The sequence below is a fragment of the Panthera tigris genome, chromosome A2, assembly GCF_018350195.1.
Source record: "Panthera tigris isolate Pti1 chromosome A2, P.tigris_Pti1_mat1.1, whole genome shotgun sequence".
Taxonomy (NCBI): Eukaryota; Metazoa; Chordata; class Mammalia; order Carnivora; family Felidae; genus Panthera; species Panthera tigris.
Window position 1 is genome coordinate 154132247 of NC_056661.1, and position 19234 is coordinate 154151480.

The 19234-nt window shown below is 49.1% G+C and overlaps 1 protein-coding gene across 1 annotated transcript in view; it reads left to right on the top strand.

The window, feature by feature from the left end:
- Nucleotides 1-19234, top strand: part of TMEM178B (transmembrane protein 178B) — a 366274-nt gene that overhangs the window by 106175 nt on the left and 240865 nt on the right. Inside the window, exon 2 of the mRNA XM_042973768.1 lies at nucleotides 11984-12097. Within this exon, the coding sequence (XP_042829702.1) occupies nucleotides 11984-12097 (114 nt within the window). The remainder of the gene's footprint in view (nucleotides 1-11983; nucleotides 12098-19234) is intronic.

Genomic DNA, 19234 nt, shown 5'->3' on the forward strand with positions numbered 1-19234 from the left:
GCGTTCGGTGCTATTTAGATGTTGGTCAAGGAGGACAGCCACTCGATAAAGTAACCAACAGGGGCTGGTGAGTGAATGGAGGTGCGGGCAGAGAAATGGAACTGTGCTCGGTGGGGTGACTGGGGACACAGATCTCGGTTGTGATGTGAGGCACGCGGCAGTCACCCAGCAGGGAGGCCTCCGTTCTAGCTCCTAATTGGAGTGTTGAGTGCCAGACGATGACGGACACGGGAGGTGCTTTCTCCAGTGGGGCCATCCTGTTCGAGAGCGGGGACTGGGCTGTCAGACGGGGTGCCCGAAGTGCCGTGAGCCTGGAGGTAGGTGAGCGGTGTCCAGATTTTTCAATAGAGGAGGAGATTGTCGGGATTCCGTGAACCCAGACGAGCAGCTGAGCTCAAGGGAGCTCTGGAAAACTGTCCAAAGGGCTTATTAACCAGATGGCGGGTGAGTGATCAGCAAGGAGGCTGTGATGTGCAGAGTCCAAAGACGTGCGCCAAGCTGGCCTCGTTCCCTTTCTGGCTACGCCTCTTAGGTTGATGGGGTGAAAGATATGCAAGTGGACGAGATGGGGAAGTGGGTATGGGGGCGGGGGTGGATCGAGGGTGTGAATTCCTGGCAGGCCCAATAGTCCTATCCAAAGTGCTTTCTCTCTGTCTTTTTTATTTTATTTAATTTTTTTTTAAAAAATGTTAATTTTTGAGAGAGAGACAGACAGACAGACATGGAATCTGAAGCAGGCTCCAGGCTGTGAGCTATCAGCTCAAGAGCCCAATGCCAGGTTCAAACTCTTGAGATCATGACTTGAGCTGAAGTTGAATGCTGAACCAATTGAACCACCCAGGCACCGCCCTCTCTCTCTTTTTTAAATGTTTATTTACTTATTTTGAGAGAGAGAGGGAGAGGGAAAGAGTGTGAGCAGGGGAGTGGCACAGAGAGAGAGAGAGAGAGAGAGAGAGAGAGAGAGAGAGAGAGAGAGACAGAATCCCAAGCATTTCCAAGCTGTCAGCCTAACTTGACGTGGGGCTCGATCCCATGAACCGGGAGGTCATGACCTGAGCTGAAATCAAGAGTTGCTCACTTAACTGACTGAACTACCCAGGCGTCCTGCTTTGCTTGTTTCTGATAGAAAACCTTGGAAGGTCTCTATTTCTGAAGAGCTTGGATTGTCACAATTTCTCCTCACACGTGTGGTATACTGCCCTGCTTACGAACATGTCAGATGGATTTGTATCCCACCTGAGCCGTGTAACAGCTTTGTGTTCTCAGGCAGCTTACCTTTGGACGCTGAGCCTCTATGTCCTCATCTGCGAAATGGGGATGATAACCAGACCTAACTTTTAGGATTAAATGAAATAATGCATAATAAGGTCCTTTGTATAATGCCTAATACATAGAAAGCTTGCATTAGACAGAAGCTATTGTGTGTTTTTGAATGTTCATTTATTTTTTGAGAGAGTGCAAGCAGGAGAGGAGCAGGGAGAGGGGGAGACACAGATTCTGAAGGAGGCTCCAGGCTCTGAGCTATCAGCACAGACCCTGATGGAGGGCCCTAAACTCAGGAACTGTAAGATCACGACCTGAGCCGAAGCTGGATGCCAAACCGACTGAGCCACCCAGGCGCCCCAAACACAAGCTATTGTTAAAACAAATGCCAAGACCTCAGAGCACCATTTTGGCCATCAGGAGAACAAAGATGAAAAATACAAGCTTGTCTCGCTCAAAACTACCGATAGAAATACAGTTTCTGTGCAAATCACTGTTACAACTAGTAGCCAGCTGAAGGTGTTTGGGCCCGGGGTGAGGTGAGGGGTCAGAAATGTGTTGGGGGATGACTGGGGTGCTGGCAGACGGGAGCAGGCGTTTTGAGAATGAAATTGCCCGTGTGTGAATCAGAGGGGCCCCCCTGACCACTGCTGATAAACATTTATGTAACATGGACTGAAGGAAGTAAATGTTTAGGATTTCTGGCCTTGCAGTGCATACAAACATGGAAAGGCCACGCCAATCCCACAAGCACAAAAACAAAGCACACAAAATGGAATGCATTTGAAAGCATTAAAACCCAAAACATAACACTTTTCCTCAGTTTAGAGAAAAACCTTTCTGGCTAGGCCTGCAGCAGCTATAAGCCTTGCAAATCCTCGGGCTCAGAACATCTGGGAGGAGCAGAAGGCGCTAAGAGGAGGTGGGAGGGGAGGTGGGGTTTCTTGAAATAGGTTTTTGTGAGGAGTCGCTCGGCAGATAGGAGAGCTGCTGGTTGGTGGCGTTGCCCAGGGGGTGTCCCTCTCAGCCCTGGCCCCCTTCTGCCCCACCTGTGGACAGGACTGGGAAGGGGTGGGGGACCCCAGCCCGTCTGCCGTCTTTGAAGCCCCTGGAGCGTTGTTGGTTTGCTTCTTTGTTCTTTCATCCGGGACACGATTTTGCTTCTAATCTCACACCTTTAATTCCCTAACCTCCACCCACACTCTCGTGGCCGCTAAGGTCCTCAACATTGACCATGCTAATAAATCTGATGATGGCATTCCTGATGCACTACAGGGAAAGCTCCCTGCTTCCTCTCCTTGCTAAGAGGTCATCTTAACTTTAAAAAAAAAAAAATGCCCTTTAAAGAAGAGGTTCAAGGCTTAAAGCTTCAACTGGTGTCATTTCTCTCTCTTTTTTAATGTTGGTTTTCACTTTTTTCCCATGTGTTTCTACTCTCCTTAATCTTTGCATTTATTAAGCACAGAGCACAGGCCTTGGGCTAGAAAGGGGACTAAGGGGGGTCAGCCCCGGGGTGGGGGGGAGGCAGACCCGGGAGTGAGCCCGCAAGGCCTGGGCTGGGGCAGGCTGAGGCCGGGACGTTACCCTTCTTCCCCTTCTCTCATCCTTTCCCAGTGAAGGCATTGGTTGCTTCCACGTACAAGGCACTTGGGCTGCAACACAGCCCTTGCTCCCGGTGAACCTTCGGCTGGAGTTGAGTCATTCCAGCTGCGGTGTCTGAAAGTGCTCTGCACACGCCGAGAGACACTGGCTTTTCTCCCTGCTGGCTGAGGGGCTCTGGAGGGTGGGCTTCATCTGTCTACGCGGTCTTCTCCAGTCTTGGCTTCAGTGGGTTGTTGTGAGGATGGCTTGGGATAGAATAGGAGCATCCTTGCGTGGTGGGCATTGAACAGACTCTTCAGGAACTCTGCAGGGAAGGAAGCCCGTGGACCCTCCACGCTGGTCCCGTAGCCCACCCCGTGTCTTAGGATGCTTGAAGATCGAGAGAAGAAAAGAACACGGAGGATACGGAAACAGAGAAAGAGAAGAGCCTCCCTGAGGCGCTAGGTGCCCATGTGACCCCTGCGAGAGGACTTCAGGATTACGTTGGACCAATTCCTTTTACTTAATACCGCCCACGTTGTTTTCAAGCCTATAAACCATATTCTCTACTTTCTTTTAGGTCATCATTCTTAGTCCCGCTGCCCCAGTACGGCCTACAACAGGAACCTGGGGGGAGTTCCTGGGAAACGGGAGGGAGGAGGAAGCCGTGCGGTGGGCAGTGTGGAGCTGCTTGCTGACGTGAGCCTCACCTGTGGTCCCGGAGGTCGCCCTCTGAGTCATTGTGCAGAGCGGGCCTTGTGCTTCTCTCCCTGGGGGCCGGGCACTTGCTCTGTGGCTCTTACTCCCTTGCTGTCCCCTCCTGTTCTTCTCTAGGCTGTCTGGTGTGGACTAAGTGGGCTTGTGAAGTGTGTTGAGGCAGGAAGACTTGGTGAGTGCTGTCCGCTTTCCCGGGAGTGCCCACTGTGGCTGCCGTGGGATCCAAGGTGCTCTTAGGGTGCCCAGAGGCCCTGCTCTGGTTCTGTCCACAAAGATCCACAAGGCATGGTGCAAACACGGCTCCCAGATGGGCACTTGACCCTGGTGTTGCTTTGCTCGTCGCTACCAGATATGGCTTCTGAGGAGAGGCCAGCAAATACTCAGAGCCAACGACTTCATTTACCTCATAGATCATTTGATCAAGTAACAGATCCCGATCTCCGTTCTTCATTCATCCAAACGTATATGGAGGCCCTCGCTGTGCACCAGCTGCTTACCTGGCCCTGGGTAAAAAAGTGTAAAGAAGAAACACGGTTTCTGATTGTGATGAACTCACAGTTCAGCGGCAGCAACCTTTCTTTGAATACAAAAAGCTTTGGGGTCAAAAGAATCTGGGAAGGTCTGCCTGCCATGCCTGTCCCTTCCAGGGAGAGTAGGGGGAGTCACAACATACATTAGAAACTCTCTTAAAGTCCTGCAGTAAGTAGACCATTTAAATATTTAACCCAACTTTTCCTACATGCATTTCACTGTCACATACCCAGCCTCATTTTCCTGCAGTTTTATTGAAATATGATCAACATCCCTATCGTCTTAGTTCAAGGTACATAATGTGCTGCTTTGATACATGCAGGTATTGTGAAATGATCACAGTAAGTCTATGAACGTCCATCACCTCACGTCGTTGCCAATTTTTTTTTCTCGTGATGAGAACTACTAGGATCTACTCTTAGCAACCTTCAAATATACATATTAACTCCAGTCACCATGCTGTGCATTATATCTCCAGACTTTTTACAACTGGGCTTGTACCTTTTGACTACCTTCACTCAGTAAGTTCTACCGCTCATCCCCCCCCTTGCCTCTGTCAACCACCAAACTATTCTGTTTCTATGTGCTTGGTGTTTTTAGAACCCACATATAAGTGAGATCCTGCAATATTTGTCTTTCTCTGTCTGACTTTGCTTAGCCTAATGCTTTGAAGGTCCATTGATGTTCTTGCAAATGACAGGATTTCCTTTTTTATGGCTGAGTGATATTCCACTGTTACATACATACATCTCCCATGTTTTCTTTGTCCATTCATCCACTGGTGGGCACATCAGTTGTTTCCATGTCTTGGCTATTGTGACTGGTGATGCAGTGAGCATGGGGGTGCCGATGTCTATTCAAGATAGTGATTTCAGGGGCACCTGGCTGGCTCAGTCCATAAAGCGTGCAACTCTTGATCTCAGGAGTCGTGAGTTCGAGCCCCACATTGGGTGTAGAGATTACTTAAGACAAAAGTTAAAAGAAAAAAAGTGATTCATGAAAAAAGATAGTATTTTCATTTCCTCCAAATACATACCTGTAAGTGGGATGGCTAGGTCACATGATAGTATTCTTTTTAATGTTTGGGGGGGGGCATCTACCATACTGTTTTCCACAGTGGCTGCACCAGTCACTCCACTTTTCACGTGAGAAAAGTGCTCCCCTGTCTTCCTTTCTCCTTGGGCCTGCCCTGCAAGTTGTGGCTTTGCTTGTGCTCATGCCAGTCACCTAGGTGTTGGTGACTGCTACCCACTTGGCCCCCTCTTTATTTTTTATTTAAAAATGTTTAATTTTTGTTTGAGAAAGAGTCACAGAGAGGAGACAGGAGTGAGAGAACCCGGACAGGCTCCACGCTGTCAGCACAGAGCCCGAAGTGGGGTTTGAACCCATGAAACCATGAGATCATGACCTGAGCTGAGACCAAGAGTCAGACACCTGACCAACTGAGTCACCCAGGTGCCCCATGCCCTTCTCCCCTTTTTAAAGTTTATTTTGAGAGAGAGAGGGAGAGTGTGTGCGCATGTGTGTAAGCAGGGGAGGGACAGAGAGGGGGAGAGAGAATCCCAAGCAGGCCCTGTGCTGTCAGCACAGAGCCTGATGCGGGTCTCAAACTCACAAACTGTCAGATCATGACCTGAAGGGGCAGCCCCTTTTAAAGCTCTATTAGAACAGTATTTGATCCAAAGTAACGCCTCTCTCATGGAAGAACTTAAAGTACTATGGCAGCTGTTCAAGGAAGATAATTTTTGATGGAGTGGGGGTGGATCCCATCTCACTTTGCCTGGGGCACCTGGGTGGCTCGGTTGGTTAAGCATCTGACTTAGGCTCAGGTCATGATCTCACGGTTCATGGGTTCAAGCCCTGCATCAGGCTCTGTGCTGTCCTTCCCCACTTGTGCTTCCTCTTTCTCTTAAAATAAATAAACTGAAAAAAAAGTCACTTTGCTTAAAAGTCTTCCTTAATATCTATAAGCCTCCCATAAGTGCTCCAGAAACCAGGTCTTGCTGATAGCAGAGGCACAGGAGACGAAAACTGCACACTGGTGTTGTCGAAAAGCATGACTCTGGAGTCCAGAAGTGAGTGTTGATCTCTGCCTCTCCCTTCCCCGGTCTGTTTCTTCACATGCCCCATGTACATCAGAACTCTTGCTGCGCCAGCCTCCGAGGGTTATTGTGTGTGAGCTTTCTCTCTTGTTCTATATATAATTCTATAGATCTACGTATTTATGTGTGTAAGTGTATATAAAATGTATGAGGCATGATGTCAATGTTGGTTGCTATTGTAATTTCTGACTTCCTTTGTTGTCCCCTTAGAGTAAGTAGTCTTAGGGTAGCAATTGAGAGTAATAACTAGTAATCTTTGTTTTAAAGTTTACTTAATCTATTTTGAGAGAGAGAGAGAAAGAGAGCAGGAGAGGGACAGAGAGGGAGAGAGAGAATCCCAAGCAGGCTCCATGGTGTTAGCGAGGAGCCTGATGCAGGGTTCGAACTCACGAACCGTGAGATCATGACCTGAGCCGAGATCAAGAGTCAGATGCTTAACCTACCGAGCCACCCAGGCACCCCGGGTAATAACTAATACTTAGCACCGACTGTGTGCGAGGATCACACTGAGGACTTAATGTGAGTTAACACACTTAGGCCTTGGGTCCTAAAGGAGTTGAAATGGAGAAGAAGGATGGGAACGGTCTCCCACTCGTCCTTGTCTTTGGGCCTTCCCTTGCAGGTGGAGGTGGAGGGGAGGAGGAGGTGGCTGGTTGGAGTAAGGAAATGATGGCTTTAGAAGGAGAGAGGGCCAGGGAGATTGAGGGGAGCAAGGGAGGAACGAGAAAAAAGGGGAGTGAGCTGGATGCTTCGGATTCCCTCCACCTCGCACCTGCTCTCTGCTTCTGGACCCCCACCCCTTCCAGCTTCTGGTGGATTCAGCTCCTGGGGGAGGGGGAGGGAGAGGGAGGGGAGGTGTGTTTATTCTCAGCCACCTCACCGTGGCTTGGCTGTGACCCTCTGCCCAAGGTCACATCACCTCTCTTCAAGTGGCCACTCTTTCTAGGGTCTGGTGCCGACTCCCTCTGCCTCTCCAGGCTTGGGGTTCTCTCACTCCCTTCTGTCGCCAGCCGTAGGTCCCTGTATCACCCGTTGCTGGCCTCTTTACACCCTGTGCTCGCTTTGTAAATTTCCCGGTTTTGAAACTCTTAACTACGCATCTGGGTATCCTGTCACTCTGGGAGCGCGACGGGGCAGATGGGAGGGTCACCAGCTCAGAAGGCACGGCGCAGATGAAGGCTTATGGTGTCCTCACTCCTGAGGGTGCCCCTGTCCTATCCAGGCTGAGGTCTCTGGGCTGGAACGTAGGGGTCAGGAAGACAGGTTTGACCTTCTTTCCGGGGAAGCCCAAGCGCTTTTCCACTGCCTCCCAGGTGGCCCCCCTGGATTGTTGCAGGAAAACCTATTTGTATTGGGAAGCCCACATTCTGGGCACACGAATTTGGTGCCCAGATGGTGCCTGTATTTACAAAAGCCCAGCACACTGACAGGACCTGCAGACACATGGATAAATATTTTGCCTTTCTTCTTAGGCAATATTTGAGTCTTTCAAATTTAATTGCTGTCAAAGACAGGATGCTTGCGTCCCTGAGGCAAAGCAAACAGGGAGGCCTCCGGCGGGGCCGCTCCGGCAGCTTCAGCCAGGCTCTCTGGCTGGTCACCTGCGGTGCCTGTTGGTCAGCTCTTTCCACCTGCCTGCTCTTGCCAAGTGTCGGGGGGCTGGGTGGGCTGGGTGAGGGAGACCACGGGAGGTGGCCGAGGTCTGCTGGGAACCTGTGGCCACTTGTGGAGTTTGTTTTGAGCCTGAGAGAACCTGATCTGAGCCAAGAAATCAGATACTTTTCTCAGACCTTAGTGATGGGCACCAATCTGGCCATTTCCTGTGGGATCTTGGTTTGTTCAAGTAGTTACTGGTGGTATTCTTGTTACAGTTCTCTAGCCTTTATATTTTCCTCTTGTCTTTCTTCTTAAAAACAAAACAAAAACAAGGGTGCCTGGGTGGCTCAGTCGGTTAAGCGTCTGACTTCGGCTCAGGTCGTGATCTCACAGCGTGTGGGTTCGAGCCCCACATAGGTCTCTGTGCTGACAGCTCAGAGCCTGGAGCCTGCTTTGGGTTCTGTCTCCCTCTCTCTCTGCCCTTCCCCTGCTCACACTCTGTCTCTCAAAAATAAACACTGAAAAAATTAAAAACCGGAAACAAACTGATCTAGTTGCCCCTTGGATTACATTTGCAAAGTGCAGCGAGAGGCTGTTCTGTGCATACGTGTTTTTTTTCCTTCCTCACTGTGATCAAATAAACCTCTCCTTACGTTGTCTGGAGAGCGAAGAGGTGTTTGCTGTAGACGCAGACAGAGTTCTGCAACAGTGCCCTCCTTTCATTCGTTATATTCTGCTTTGCCTTAATTATTTTCGTCCCTTGCACAGAGCAGAAGCAGTTGGATTCCTTGCCCACTGCGGTTTTCCAGAGGGCGCCTGGTGTTATTCCTTCCTTCTTTCAGAGCGCACGTTACTGGTGCGCACCCTGTGCCGGGGCCGGGGAGGTAGAGACGAGTGGACGAGACCGGCCCCTGCCCTTGAGGAACTTGTAATCTAGTGGGGGAGTGAGGCGTGTGAACAGATAAATCCCAGCCCGTTCAGTGCCTGCCGCAGGAGGGCAGGAGCGCAGGGAGGAGTGAGGAGGGTCCAGGCAGAACCACTGCTGCTCCTCTGTTCCCGGGCACAGGCTTCCGTGCGAGGCAGGCTTTGCTGAGGAGCTGCCACTTTGGCCACTTCCTACGAGGATTGGGTGTGTATCAGGGGCAGAGTCCTGACGGATATGGGCTGTTCGGGGCAGGGCAGGCCACCTGGCGGGGACTTCCTGCCCGAGGAGCGTGAGGTTTATCCTGTGTGTGGGAGAGACCACGGTTTCCTCTCTGGAAGACGGTCCGGGCAGCGGTGTGGAGGGAAGCCCTGGTCAGGAGATTCTGGGTTCTAATCCTGGTGCCGCTATTTCCTGGGGCAAGTCGCCTTATCTTCTTGAGCCTCTATTTTGTCATTTGTGAAATAGGATCATATCCTGCCGATGATAGTAGGAACACTGCGTAACTGGGTGGTATCGAGGATTAAGTAAGGCCACATCCGTAACAGAGTTTTCTGCCATGGGGATGAGTACAGAAGAGGCAGGATCACAAGTGGGTTGGGAAGGTTGGCTCCCTCCCAGGGAGGCCGACAGGGCCCAGGCAGCCGCATCTCTATCCCGGGGAGCCTCGTGCACATCTCTTCTGTGTGTGCCACGACATGAGTAGAGTTGGAAACTGTTGGTTTATGTATGAAACCATTGGCAAGCCTTTCCTGCAAGTAAATCTTCAGTAAATGTGGCCGTTTGTTTAGCCGGGTTGTCGTATTCACATAACTACGGTAGAGGGTGAGGGCACAGAGGATGGGCTGGCTTCTGGGGACATTTCTTTCTTTTTATTTTCTATTTTTAAATTTTTTTTCAATGTTTATTTTGGGGGGGGGGGCAGTGAGAGAGGGAGGGAGGGAGGGAGAGGCAGAGAGAGAGAGGGAGACACAGAATCTGAAGCAGGCTCCAAGCTGTCAGCACAGAGCCTGACAGGGGGCTTGAACTCAAGAACCTTGAGATCATGACCTGAGCTGAAGAGAATGCTTAACTGACTGAGCCACCCAGGTGCCCCCCCCCCCCTTTTTAAAGCTTATTTATTTTGAGAGAGAGAAAACACGAGTGGCGGAAGGGCAGAGAGAGGATGGAGAGAGAATCCCAAAGGGGCTCCACACTGTCAGGACAGAGCCTAACGTGGGATTTGAACCTATGCATTGTGAGATCATGACCTCAGCCAGAGTCGGCTGCTCAGCCAACTGAGCCACCCAGATGCCCCTCCACGGACATTTCTGAGGTAGAACTGACAGAATTTGGTGACCAATGAATGTCAGATGGAAGGGGCCCCACTGGAGGTGGGGGGGCATTGGGGATGGCAGGGGGATTTATTATGTGTACAATGGATGCGAGGTGATGCTATTCGCGGAGACTGTTGGGGAGATTAGAGCGTGTGGGTTTAGGTATGAGCGTGACTTGAGGTGGTGTGATGGACCACTTTTCCAAGAGGCATAGCAAGATAGGAAGTTAGGGAAGAAGGAAGACTGGGGATGTGGTCAGGGTGAATGCTGGGGGCATATGTGAGAGACTTCAGGACACTTATAAGCTAAGGGGACAAAGGTGGAGGAAGTGAAAAATTAAAGGAAAAGCATGTACAACACTTTCCCCCAAACTCTGGCTCTTTGAACGGTGTCTGTCCCATTGGGGGCGTGTCTGCCAATAACTGGCAGTTGGGCAGTTGGCCAGATAGGATTTACGATAAGGCATCGGTTTCACGAGAGGCACCGTCTAAATGATTGCGCTCCACCGACTGCCAGGTTCCCTGCTGACAGTGAGCCAGGGGTCAAATGATTCAATCACGTGCCACCACTTATAAATTGAAAATCAGTGGGGTGCAAAATGGATCACCATCAAAATCTATTCGGGTGCAAAACCAAATTTTAAAACCCCTAACCTTTAAAAATCCCTTCTTTCCGGATTCTTTGCGATCCCTGACACTGGGTTTTAATATCCCTCAGATATGCAAGCATCAGCCAACATGGCTGCAGGAGACCAAAGGTAGCAAGGAAGGCACTCCTCCAATTGTTCCTTTCTTTGGGAATTTGCAAACGTGGTGGATTTATGAGTTAATACGTTGGTAATTCTGTTAGATTCTCAGAGGCTGTGGTTCTCAAACTTAGGTGCACGACAGAATCACCTGGAGGGCTTCTTAAAATTCAGATTGCAGCTCTACCTTTGGGTTTCCGGTTCAGCAGGTCTAGGGTTGGGTCTGGGAAATTGGACTTCTAGCAAGTTCCCAGAGGATGCCGATGTCCCCGGACCACACTTTGAAAAACTCTGCTCCACGATATAGACTTACTTTGATAATTGACTAGCAAAGCGTGCATTGCTAACTTAGCAGTAAAGGTTCTACTGGACCAGGTGTTGAGTGTGTGAAGGAGCCCGATTTTTTTCCAAACCGCTTGAGAAGAAGAGGCTGGTTCAAGGAGATGGACGTTGATTTGAGTGCTTTGTACTCAGAGATGAGGTTAGGACATGGGAGAGAGGAGAGGGAAGAGGCCTCTGTGGCTCACCATTCCGTAAGACCGTGTGTGCTACAGGCACAGATGACATCATTAAAGCAAAGCCTGTTCTGTATCAGTCTATGGGTACAAAGTGTTACTGTCTCTCTTTTGTTTAAAGTTTATTTATTTATTTTGAGAGCGAGAGAGCGCTTGCACAAATGGGGGAGGGGCAGAGAAAGAGGGAGAGAGAATCCCAAGCAGGCTCCGTACCCCCAGTGCAGAGCCTGACGTGGGGCTCCGACTCACGAACCAGGAGATCATGACTGAGCTGAAGTCGGTCACTTAACTGGCTGAACAGGCATCCTTGTTCCTGGCTCTTGATGCCAAATTTCCTCCCGTGACTTGAAAGTTGATTTTCTTAAGGTTAAAAAAACCACGGACACTACTTTCTTAGCAAGCTTCGATTGGCCTAAACTTTGACTCTTCCCATCTCTGAATGATGCCAGAGAGGTATTTTTTTCTGTCTAAATCGATGGTGTTTGACTTCAGCTCTACTCTCTTAAGAGTAGACCTTACTTTTTGGGGTCAAAGTTACTGCCTTGTCTAAACTATAGGTGTCACCAGGCCTAAAATGAAACCAGTCTCTTTCCTCAGGACAGAAAACTGCCCAGTTTCTCTGGGCAGAAACCAGAAACTGCCCCAGACATGGTTGCCGCCTCATTAATGTTTGATTTCCTGTCTCTCTTTGCCAGGAGAAATTGAACGATGCACGTACATCAAATACCACTACTCCTCAGCCACCATCCCCAGGAACCTCACTTTCAACATCACGAAGACCATCCGTCAGGATGAGTGGCACGCCCTTCGTAAGTACACCTGAGTTTCTTTCTTTGGTGGTGACCTTTGGAGGTCACGGAGGTTTGGATGCCCATCAACAGCTTGTTCCGGACAGTATGGGTGTACCTCTTAGGCCTGTGGACAGTCTCAGAGCAGGATGGTAATTCCTTAAACTGTCCATGCCTGGGGCTCAGAATTGCCTCAGTTGGTTTTGATTGCATTAGATTTAAAGAGTTTGCTTCTAAAATTAAAAATGAAAACCCCCCAAAAACAACCCAAGAAACGAAAAAACAACCAACAGACAACGATTAGTAATCTTATGTCATTACCCAGGTAGACGTTTTAGATTTCACCTACCGAACAAAACCAGCTCCTGGGATCTAACTTCAGCATGTCCCCGAGTTGCTTGGAGTATTATCATGGCAACCTGTAAAATCCCTCGTGTTATCCTTTCTACCTGGCGAGGCCAGCTGGGGGTTGCATACTGCAAAGTGTTGGCAGTATGCATCTGGGTGGGTTGCCAAGGGGTAGGATCTCGTCCTCAACTTACATGTTTCTGTTTTCCCAAGAATGAGAGGCTTTGGGACCCAGTTCGCATGTGATGACTCAGCAAAGATCAGAATATCTGCCTCCATTGTTTAGGGAGTTGCTTGGTCAGGGACCCGCTGAGACTTAAATCATGATAGGAGGATGACTTAATGCGCAAACAGTTGCCTATTTTTATTTTTCTGTTCCATGGGGATATCCTGCTTGTCTGTGTCAGGGATGTTCTCATTTGCTGCTGGCATGGCTCTTCATGGGAACACATTCTTACTATTCTTAAGCTCTGTGCTGCCTCTCTTGAATTTGTCGGTTCTTTCCTATTGCGGTTTTCCCCCCACGGAATGTCACAAGGCTAAAAAAAGGAGGGTCTTATATTGTTGGTTAAATTGTTTCATCAACTTAGAAGAAGGGTGAAGACCTCTTTCTTCCCTTTATTGTCGCCCAGTTATTTTTCGCATGCATGGGTTCCACTGGGCATATTCCACTTGTTAGTTTGGCTTTAATCAAACAACCATAGGGAGGTGGGAGAGGCAAGTAAAATGAAACCAGAGCAATGATTGATTGGTTTTGGAGGGGGGGAGGGAAGGAAGGGGAAGATTGTGACCAGGTGTCTGGATGATTATTACTGCCACTGGCCTGAAATGATAGGGAAGGTATCAGTGGCTGAGAAGGCCTTAACAAATCGTTGCCTTCAGGCTTTGACATTACTAGAGATACTAACCAGAGCATGGGGACAGAGCTAATGTTCCAAGTGCATTCCCATGTACTAGATATTGAGGTAGGCAAATCACATACTTCCTTAATTTTAATGTGAGATTTGCCTTAGAGATACTCATAACCAGGGTTGTTAATTTCTTTTTTGGAGGTAGATATTTATGGGGTCAAATACATAAGTGACTAAAATGATTGCTTTGCCTTGGTCTGCTGTAACAGAAGCCCATAGTAGATGTTCAAGATTCGTGATAAGCCTTGTTGAATAACCACTTAAATATCACTTAAGTTATGGGGTCATAACAGAATCAGAGAAGGAAGAAGTGCTTGGCAAAGCTTCGGTTCATATTTACTCATTCAACCCAGGTTACTGAGTTTTTCGATGTACCAGGCACATAGTGGATACTGAGGCCACAGGGAACTCTTCCAAAGAGCTCACATCTGGAGGTGGAGAAAGGCGGGGGAGGGGGAGAGCACATTCACAAAGCAAATAATTACAAGGTAGTGTGATAATTACAATACAGTATAATTGTTTTAAGCAATTATGGTAGTTTTTCAGCAAGAAGGAGAATATTTTCGTGTAAATTGCATGGAGGCATTTTGAGGGAAACCCATAAGGATGCTATTGGCTGCACACGGTAGATAGATTTCAAATAGATTATCTATCGCAGCATCGCCGAAATTGTCCCATAGTGTTGGCAAAGATGGGGAGAGGAGGCTAATGCTATGGTTTGTGGAATCTTCTCTGAGTCCAGTGTCTCTGGGGTCCTTGTTCCAAAACTGTGTGGTGCCGTTGGGTTCTGCAAATGTAGTGTGCAGCTCATGCTTGTGAACAGATCTATTTTTAACTGATGAAAGCTATCTCAGCAACTGATAGGCAGCAGTTTTTGGCATCCCATGGTGGGTGAAGCGGGAGATCCTCTTTGGTGAGGGATTCATCTGCCTGTTTCACACGGTAGCCTAATGGGCTATTATTAAGCAGGCAGAGAACACTGGCCATTCCTGTCACCGATGACGGCTATTTTTAGCCAGGGCCGTTTTTAGTTCAGATGTAACATCTGAAGTTGGTGCTAAGTATAATTGGCAATGCTGGCATAATGGGGAAGGGTAGTTAATGTCAGTTTTAATCTTCAAAGGTCAGGTATTGATACGAGGTGGGAAAAGGGCTCATAAGCCCCCTTTGAAATAAAGTAGAAACTACAAAGACTTGCAAACCCGTACGATCAAGCTTTGGAAATTTAGAAAAAAAAAATCAGACTCTGATTTCTTATTAGAGAGTTCTGTACTCTTTAATACTGCAAATGGGATAAAATAATTTCATTTGATACTAGGTTGGTTATCATTTTGAAATTTGACAAAAATATCTTACTTTCTATAACTTTTCTCAGTAGTAGTATTTGACAAAGGCGAGAAATTAAATTTCTTTTTTCTGAAACAACTGGAAAATATTTTGGACTTTGGTTAAACTGGGGTTATGCATTTTTCATTAGAAATTTGCATGTGGTTATTACCCACTGATGTGGGGAATTTTTTTTTTCAAATAGGAAAAGCACAATTTGGCTTAAAACTGTGCTGTGGTTTTTGAAGAGTGAACCCCAGCAGTGGCAGGCTTAACTGTTTGGCTGAGAGCTCATTGACTTCATGGTCAAGTGAATAGTAGGTGAAAGAATAAAATTATTTGTAGGTCACTAGGCTTATAAATCCAAGCGTAAAGAGATAATAGCCACTGTGGGGAATAAGGGTCAGAGTCCAGTGTGTGTATGTGTGTGTGTGTGTGTGTGTGTGTGTGTGTGTGTGTGTGTGTGTGTGTGTGTGTGTTTGGGGTGGTGGTCTCTGAGGTTCCAGTGGTGAGGTACACTGTGTGTGCTTGTCCTTTCTGCCCTGGCCACCTTCCCACCCTGGTCGGACCTCCCCAGGAGAAGGCAGAACTCCTTCCAGAATTGGGACTGTCCCCTTACTCTGCCCAGGCCTGACAGTCCGCCTGGGGCAGCCCACTTGCCCTCCCATCTACCGGCTGCCCTCCCATTAGGTTCCAGTGACACCGAGCGGCGATTGTCCAGCCCCCATGCACCCTGGGTACACTACACTTCTGATCCAGGTCCTCCTGCCCCCACCCCCCTCAAGGGCTGCAGCAGGACAGCAAATGTCGCCGGGCCAATGAGGATGGGAACAGTGGCTACAGGAGACGAGGTTGGCATTGCCACTCTCCGGATACTTTGTCTGGTTTTATGTTTTGAATATGACAAAATCAGATTAGCAGTGGTCAGGGAAGGCAGACTGGCACCTTAAAGAGCACTGCTTCCTCTTCTCACTAGAAAATGTCCCCACAGGCTTTTCATGCTCCGCAGTTGAGTCTCAGATTAGAGCCCTTGTCAGGAGAATTATGTGTCCTGCAGCCTCCAGGTGCCCCTGAAGTCATCCCAAGTGGCTTTGCCTTTGCTCTATGTGCCACTGGTGTCCCTTTGGCATGCCCTCGTGGCCTAGCTGGAGGCCTGCACGTGGCCATTGGCAGGGCAAGGGGAGGTGGCGGGGGGGGGGGGACCCTGGGTGGCCCATGATAGGGCCCTGAGAGCCAGGAGGCTGAGGGAGCAGGGTTTGGGAAGATGTCACTGAGACATTAGTGCTTCTGCAAGAAGGAGCTGGCACAGGGTGGAGCTGCACCAGGCGACCCCGGGGAGGCCGGCGGGTGGCACGAAGGAGGAGCCTGCCTGGGTGATGCAGGGCAGGTGTCCAGCAGAAGTTGTGAGAAGGGTGACCCTTTCTTCCCCTCTGATCTCTGCTTTGCTGCTGCTGAGTTTCCCACCCAGTCTGGGCCCTAGGACTCCTGAGTCTCTGTTCTCGTGTGCTCAGGGTTTTTCATTCCACTCGGTGTTTTCAAGATGGAGCTTTCAGCTCACAGTTGATTGCCCCTGGCAGCCGGAATCAGGGAGCTGGGACTCCACTTCCCTGCAATCAGATCCCTTCCCTTATCTCTCAAGAGGCTAAGAGCCAAGAAAGCTAGAGTTTTTTTTTTTTTTTTTATTTTTTAAAGCCTCCTTCTGTCAAGTCTGAAAGTTCAGTTAATTAGATCGGATGGTCACACGGCACATTTCCAGCTGGCCAGGGAGGGAAAGAGAAGGAAGAATGATCTCCGACATCACCGCTCCCCCATCCTCCTGAGGATGCTCCTTCAACAACACACGAACACGCTCACACGGTAGCTCTGCAGAGTGGGATTGGGAGAAATAAGATCTGTAGTTAAAGAGGGAGGGAGGGAGGGAGAGGAAGGAAGGGCCATAGGGGAGGGAGATGGATGGACAGAGATGGAGCCTGAGACTGTAAAGGAGCAAGGACATTTCAGTGGATGTGCTGAAGGGGAGAAGAAATACAAATACACAAGTGTCTTGTCCAATGTAGACCCTTGAGTGACACACCTGGCTTCCTGTCTCCAAGGCTGCCCATGGTGGGGGGATGGGGTGGGGTCGGGGGGCCTGTAGCCTAGCTCGGTTTTGCAGGGCCAACCTCAACCCAGGCTGGTATATGGTGAGAAGCTCAGTCTGTCCTGCTGCTCTGGCGTGGATCTCAGGGCAGAGCCTTTAAGTCTGCTTGGCCAAGCCCTACCTGATCCCTCCTCTTGCCTCTTCTACACCCTCTCCTCTTGCCATAATTAGTGCATCCTGCCCCCGGACCCTAGTCTCCCTGCTGCCTGCTGCTTGACTCCCTCTTATCATCCCCAGGTTATGCCCACCTCTTGTTCCCTAGGCTGCTTCTTGCTCTTCCCTGCTGGCCTCAGCCTTCTGGACTTGGACTTAGGCTGGCTCCTTGCCTGATGGCACTTGGCTTTTCCTTTCCCAATGGACTGCCCTGGCAGCTCCTGGACCAGCTTGTTCATCTACCCTCTGGACTTTCCTCCCATTCAGGCTTCTGGGCTCCAAGCTCAGGAGTTCCCTGGATGTCTGGTCCCTCCTTTCCCAGCCATCCCTGGTCACACGATCAATGTCGTAGACCAAGGGGTTTGGGTTAAAAATAAAACAACGGTAATTATAACAATGACAACTACGTCTTTATTCACATCTGCTGCAATGCCCCTCAGAGGGTGGCTCAAGGTTTCCTCCTAGGAGCTCAGTCTGCATTGTACTGGCTCCTTTGCAGACAAAGTAACCAAGCTAGGGAGAAATGGGCTGCCTAGAGGTCTCACCTTGGCCTTGGAGGAATCTGAGACTTAGAATCCAGGTCTGAACTCCAGCGGACTCCCTCCAGCTATTACTTCCTTTCTGTTTTTGGCTGGTGTTATGTAAAACAGCCTAATGAGGTAAACATCCCAGACGTTGGAAGCTTAGGTCCCCTGCAGCGTCAGCCATTTTCCTTCCCCTGCATCCACATCTGAGCCCAGCCAGTGTGATGCTCTTACTGTGTGCAGTCTGTTGTGAGCTGCCTTTTGCTTGCAAGACTGGCATCCATGGGGGTCATGACTAGCAAGAAACCATCCCCAGCATTGTGAAGGCTTGTTCGTACAGAAACTTAATCATCAGGGCATCACCGTATGTCATTTGGTATTCTAAAGTCTTTGCTTTTTGCAAACCATCTTTGCCTCCCTGCCCCTCCTAGCCCTTGCAGAGGATGTTGTAAATTTTTGAGGATACCCACAGGCTGCTCCGTGCCTGTCCCCCCCCCCCCCCCCCGCACCCCCCAGAGCTCCAGTGATTTTTCCGCAGCAAGCCAGGCAGAGAACACAAACCCCTTCATGTGATCTTGCACTGATACCTGCCCTTGCCCTCGTAACTCCTGCCAGAACCCACCTTTTCTTCACAGCCTCCCCCTGCCTGTCAAAAATTTGATGAACTTGTTTGTGCTAAGGTGTTCATGTTTTCTTGGATTACTTTTCTAGATAGCATTTTTATTTTTCATACGACCTAACCCAAAGGAAACAGTGAGGTGGTTAAAAGTAGTATGGAGATACTTAAAATCACGATGCATCTACAGCTGTCAATCCCATCTGGTTAGATGGCTGGCCTGGCTGAGGGTCAGACGGGAACGGAGCGGACAAGGTGAGGGTTTATTTCGCTGTGGCTTTAGGAGGGAGGAAGGAAGGAAGGAAGCCTGGAGTAAAAGGTGGGGTAGAGTAAGGTACAAACCTTTCTGTTAAAGATGGGCCAATGATCCATATAGTGAAACAAATCTGAGAACCCTTCTGCTGGTGTAATTGCGGTTTTCAAACCACAATTCATCCGAATGTACAGGTTCAAGTTTGTGCTGGGAATTAGTTGGAAGTCTGGCCTAGAGGCATTCTCTCAGCTTCTGCTGACTGGAAGTTGTTTTCTTCCGGCCGAGCATAGTGATAGGGACACCACAAAGGAGATCTGGGCGCCACCCCACTGACTTCACCTCGTCCACTCGTTCATTTACTCATTCAATATTCATGGAGTACCTGTTCTTCGAGAAGGCCCATGTTAGGTGTTGGAGGGGATATTAAAAGGTATTCTGCTTTCCAAATTGGATGATATATTTCCAGGTGCCAAGCTGGCAAGGGATCAGACTGCTTGTTGCTTAATGTTTATTGACTACCCATAGTGTGCAGGCTGATGCTGCTGACGTGCACACATCATGGGTCCCGGATTCCACACTTAAGTCAGCAAGATTTCATTGTAGAGGGCATAAAAGCAAAATCCAAGCCCCAAGTACCATCCCATGAAGGCATGGCCTGTTTTTGACAGCAAGGAGAATGTGGGGATCTAGGATCTGCCTGCTTTGGGGGAGCTGTCCTCGCTATAGGTGCTGAAAAGAAAGCTCATTAGGGCTTGTGATTCTTCTTTCCAACAGCCAAGACTGTCAGAGCTCACTGCTATAAAAGGGAGGGGGAGGAACCAAACCAAAAACTGAGTATTCCAGTGTGCAGGGATAGCTCAACAACAGTGAATATGGGTTGGATGAGG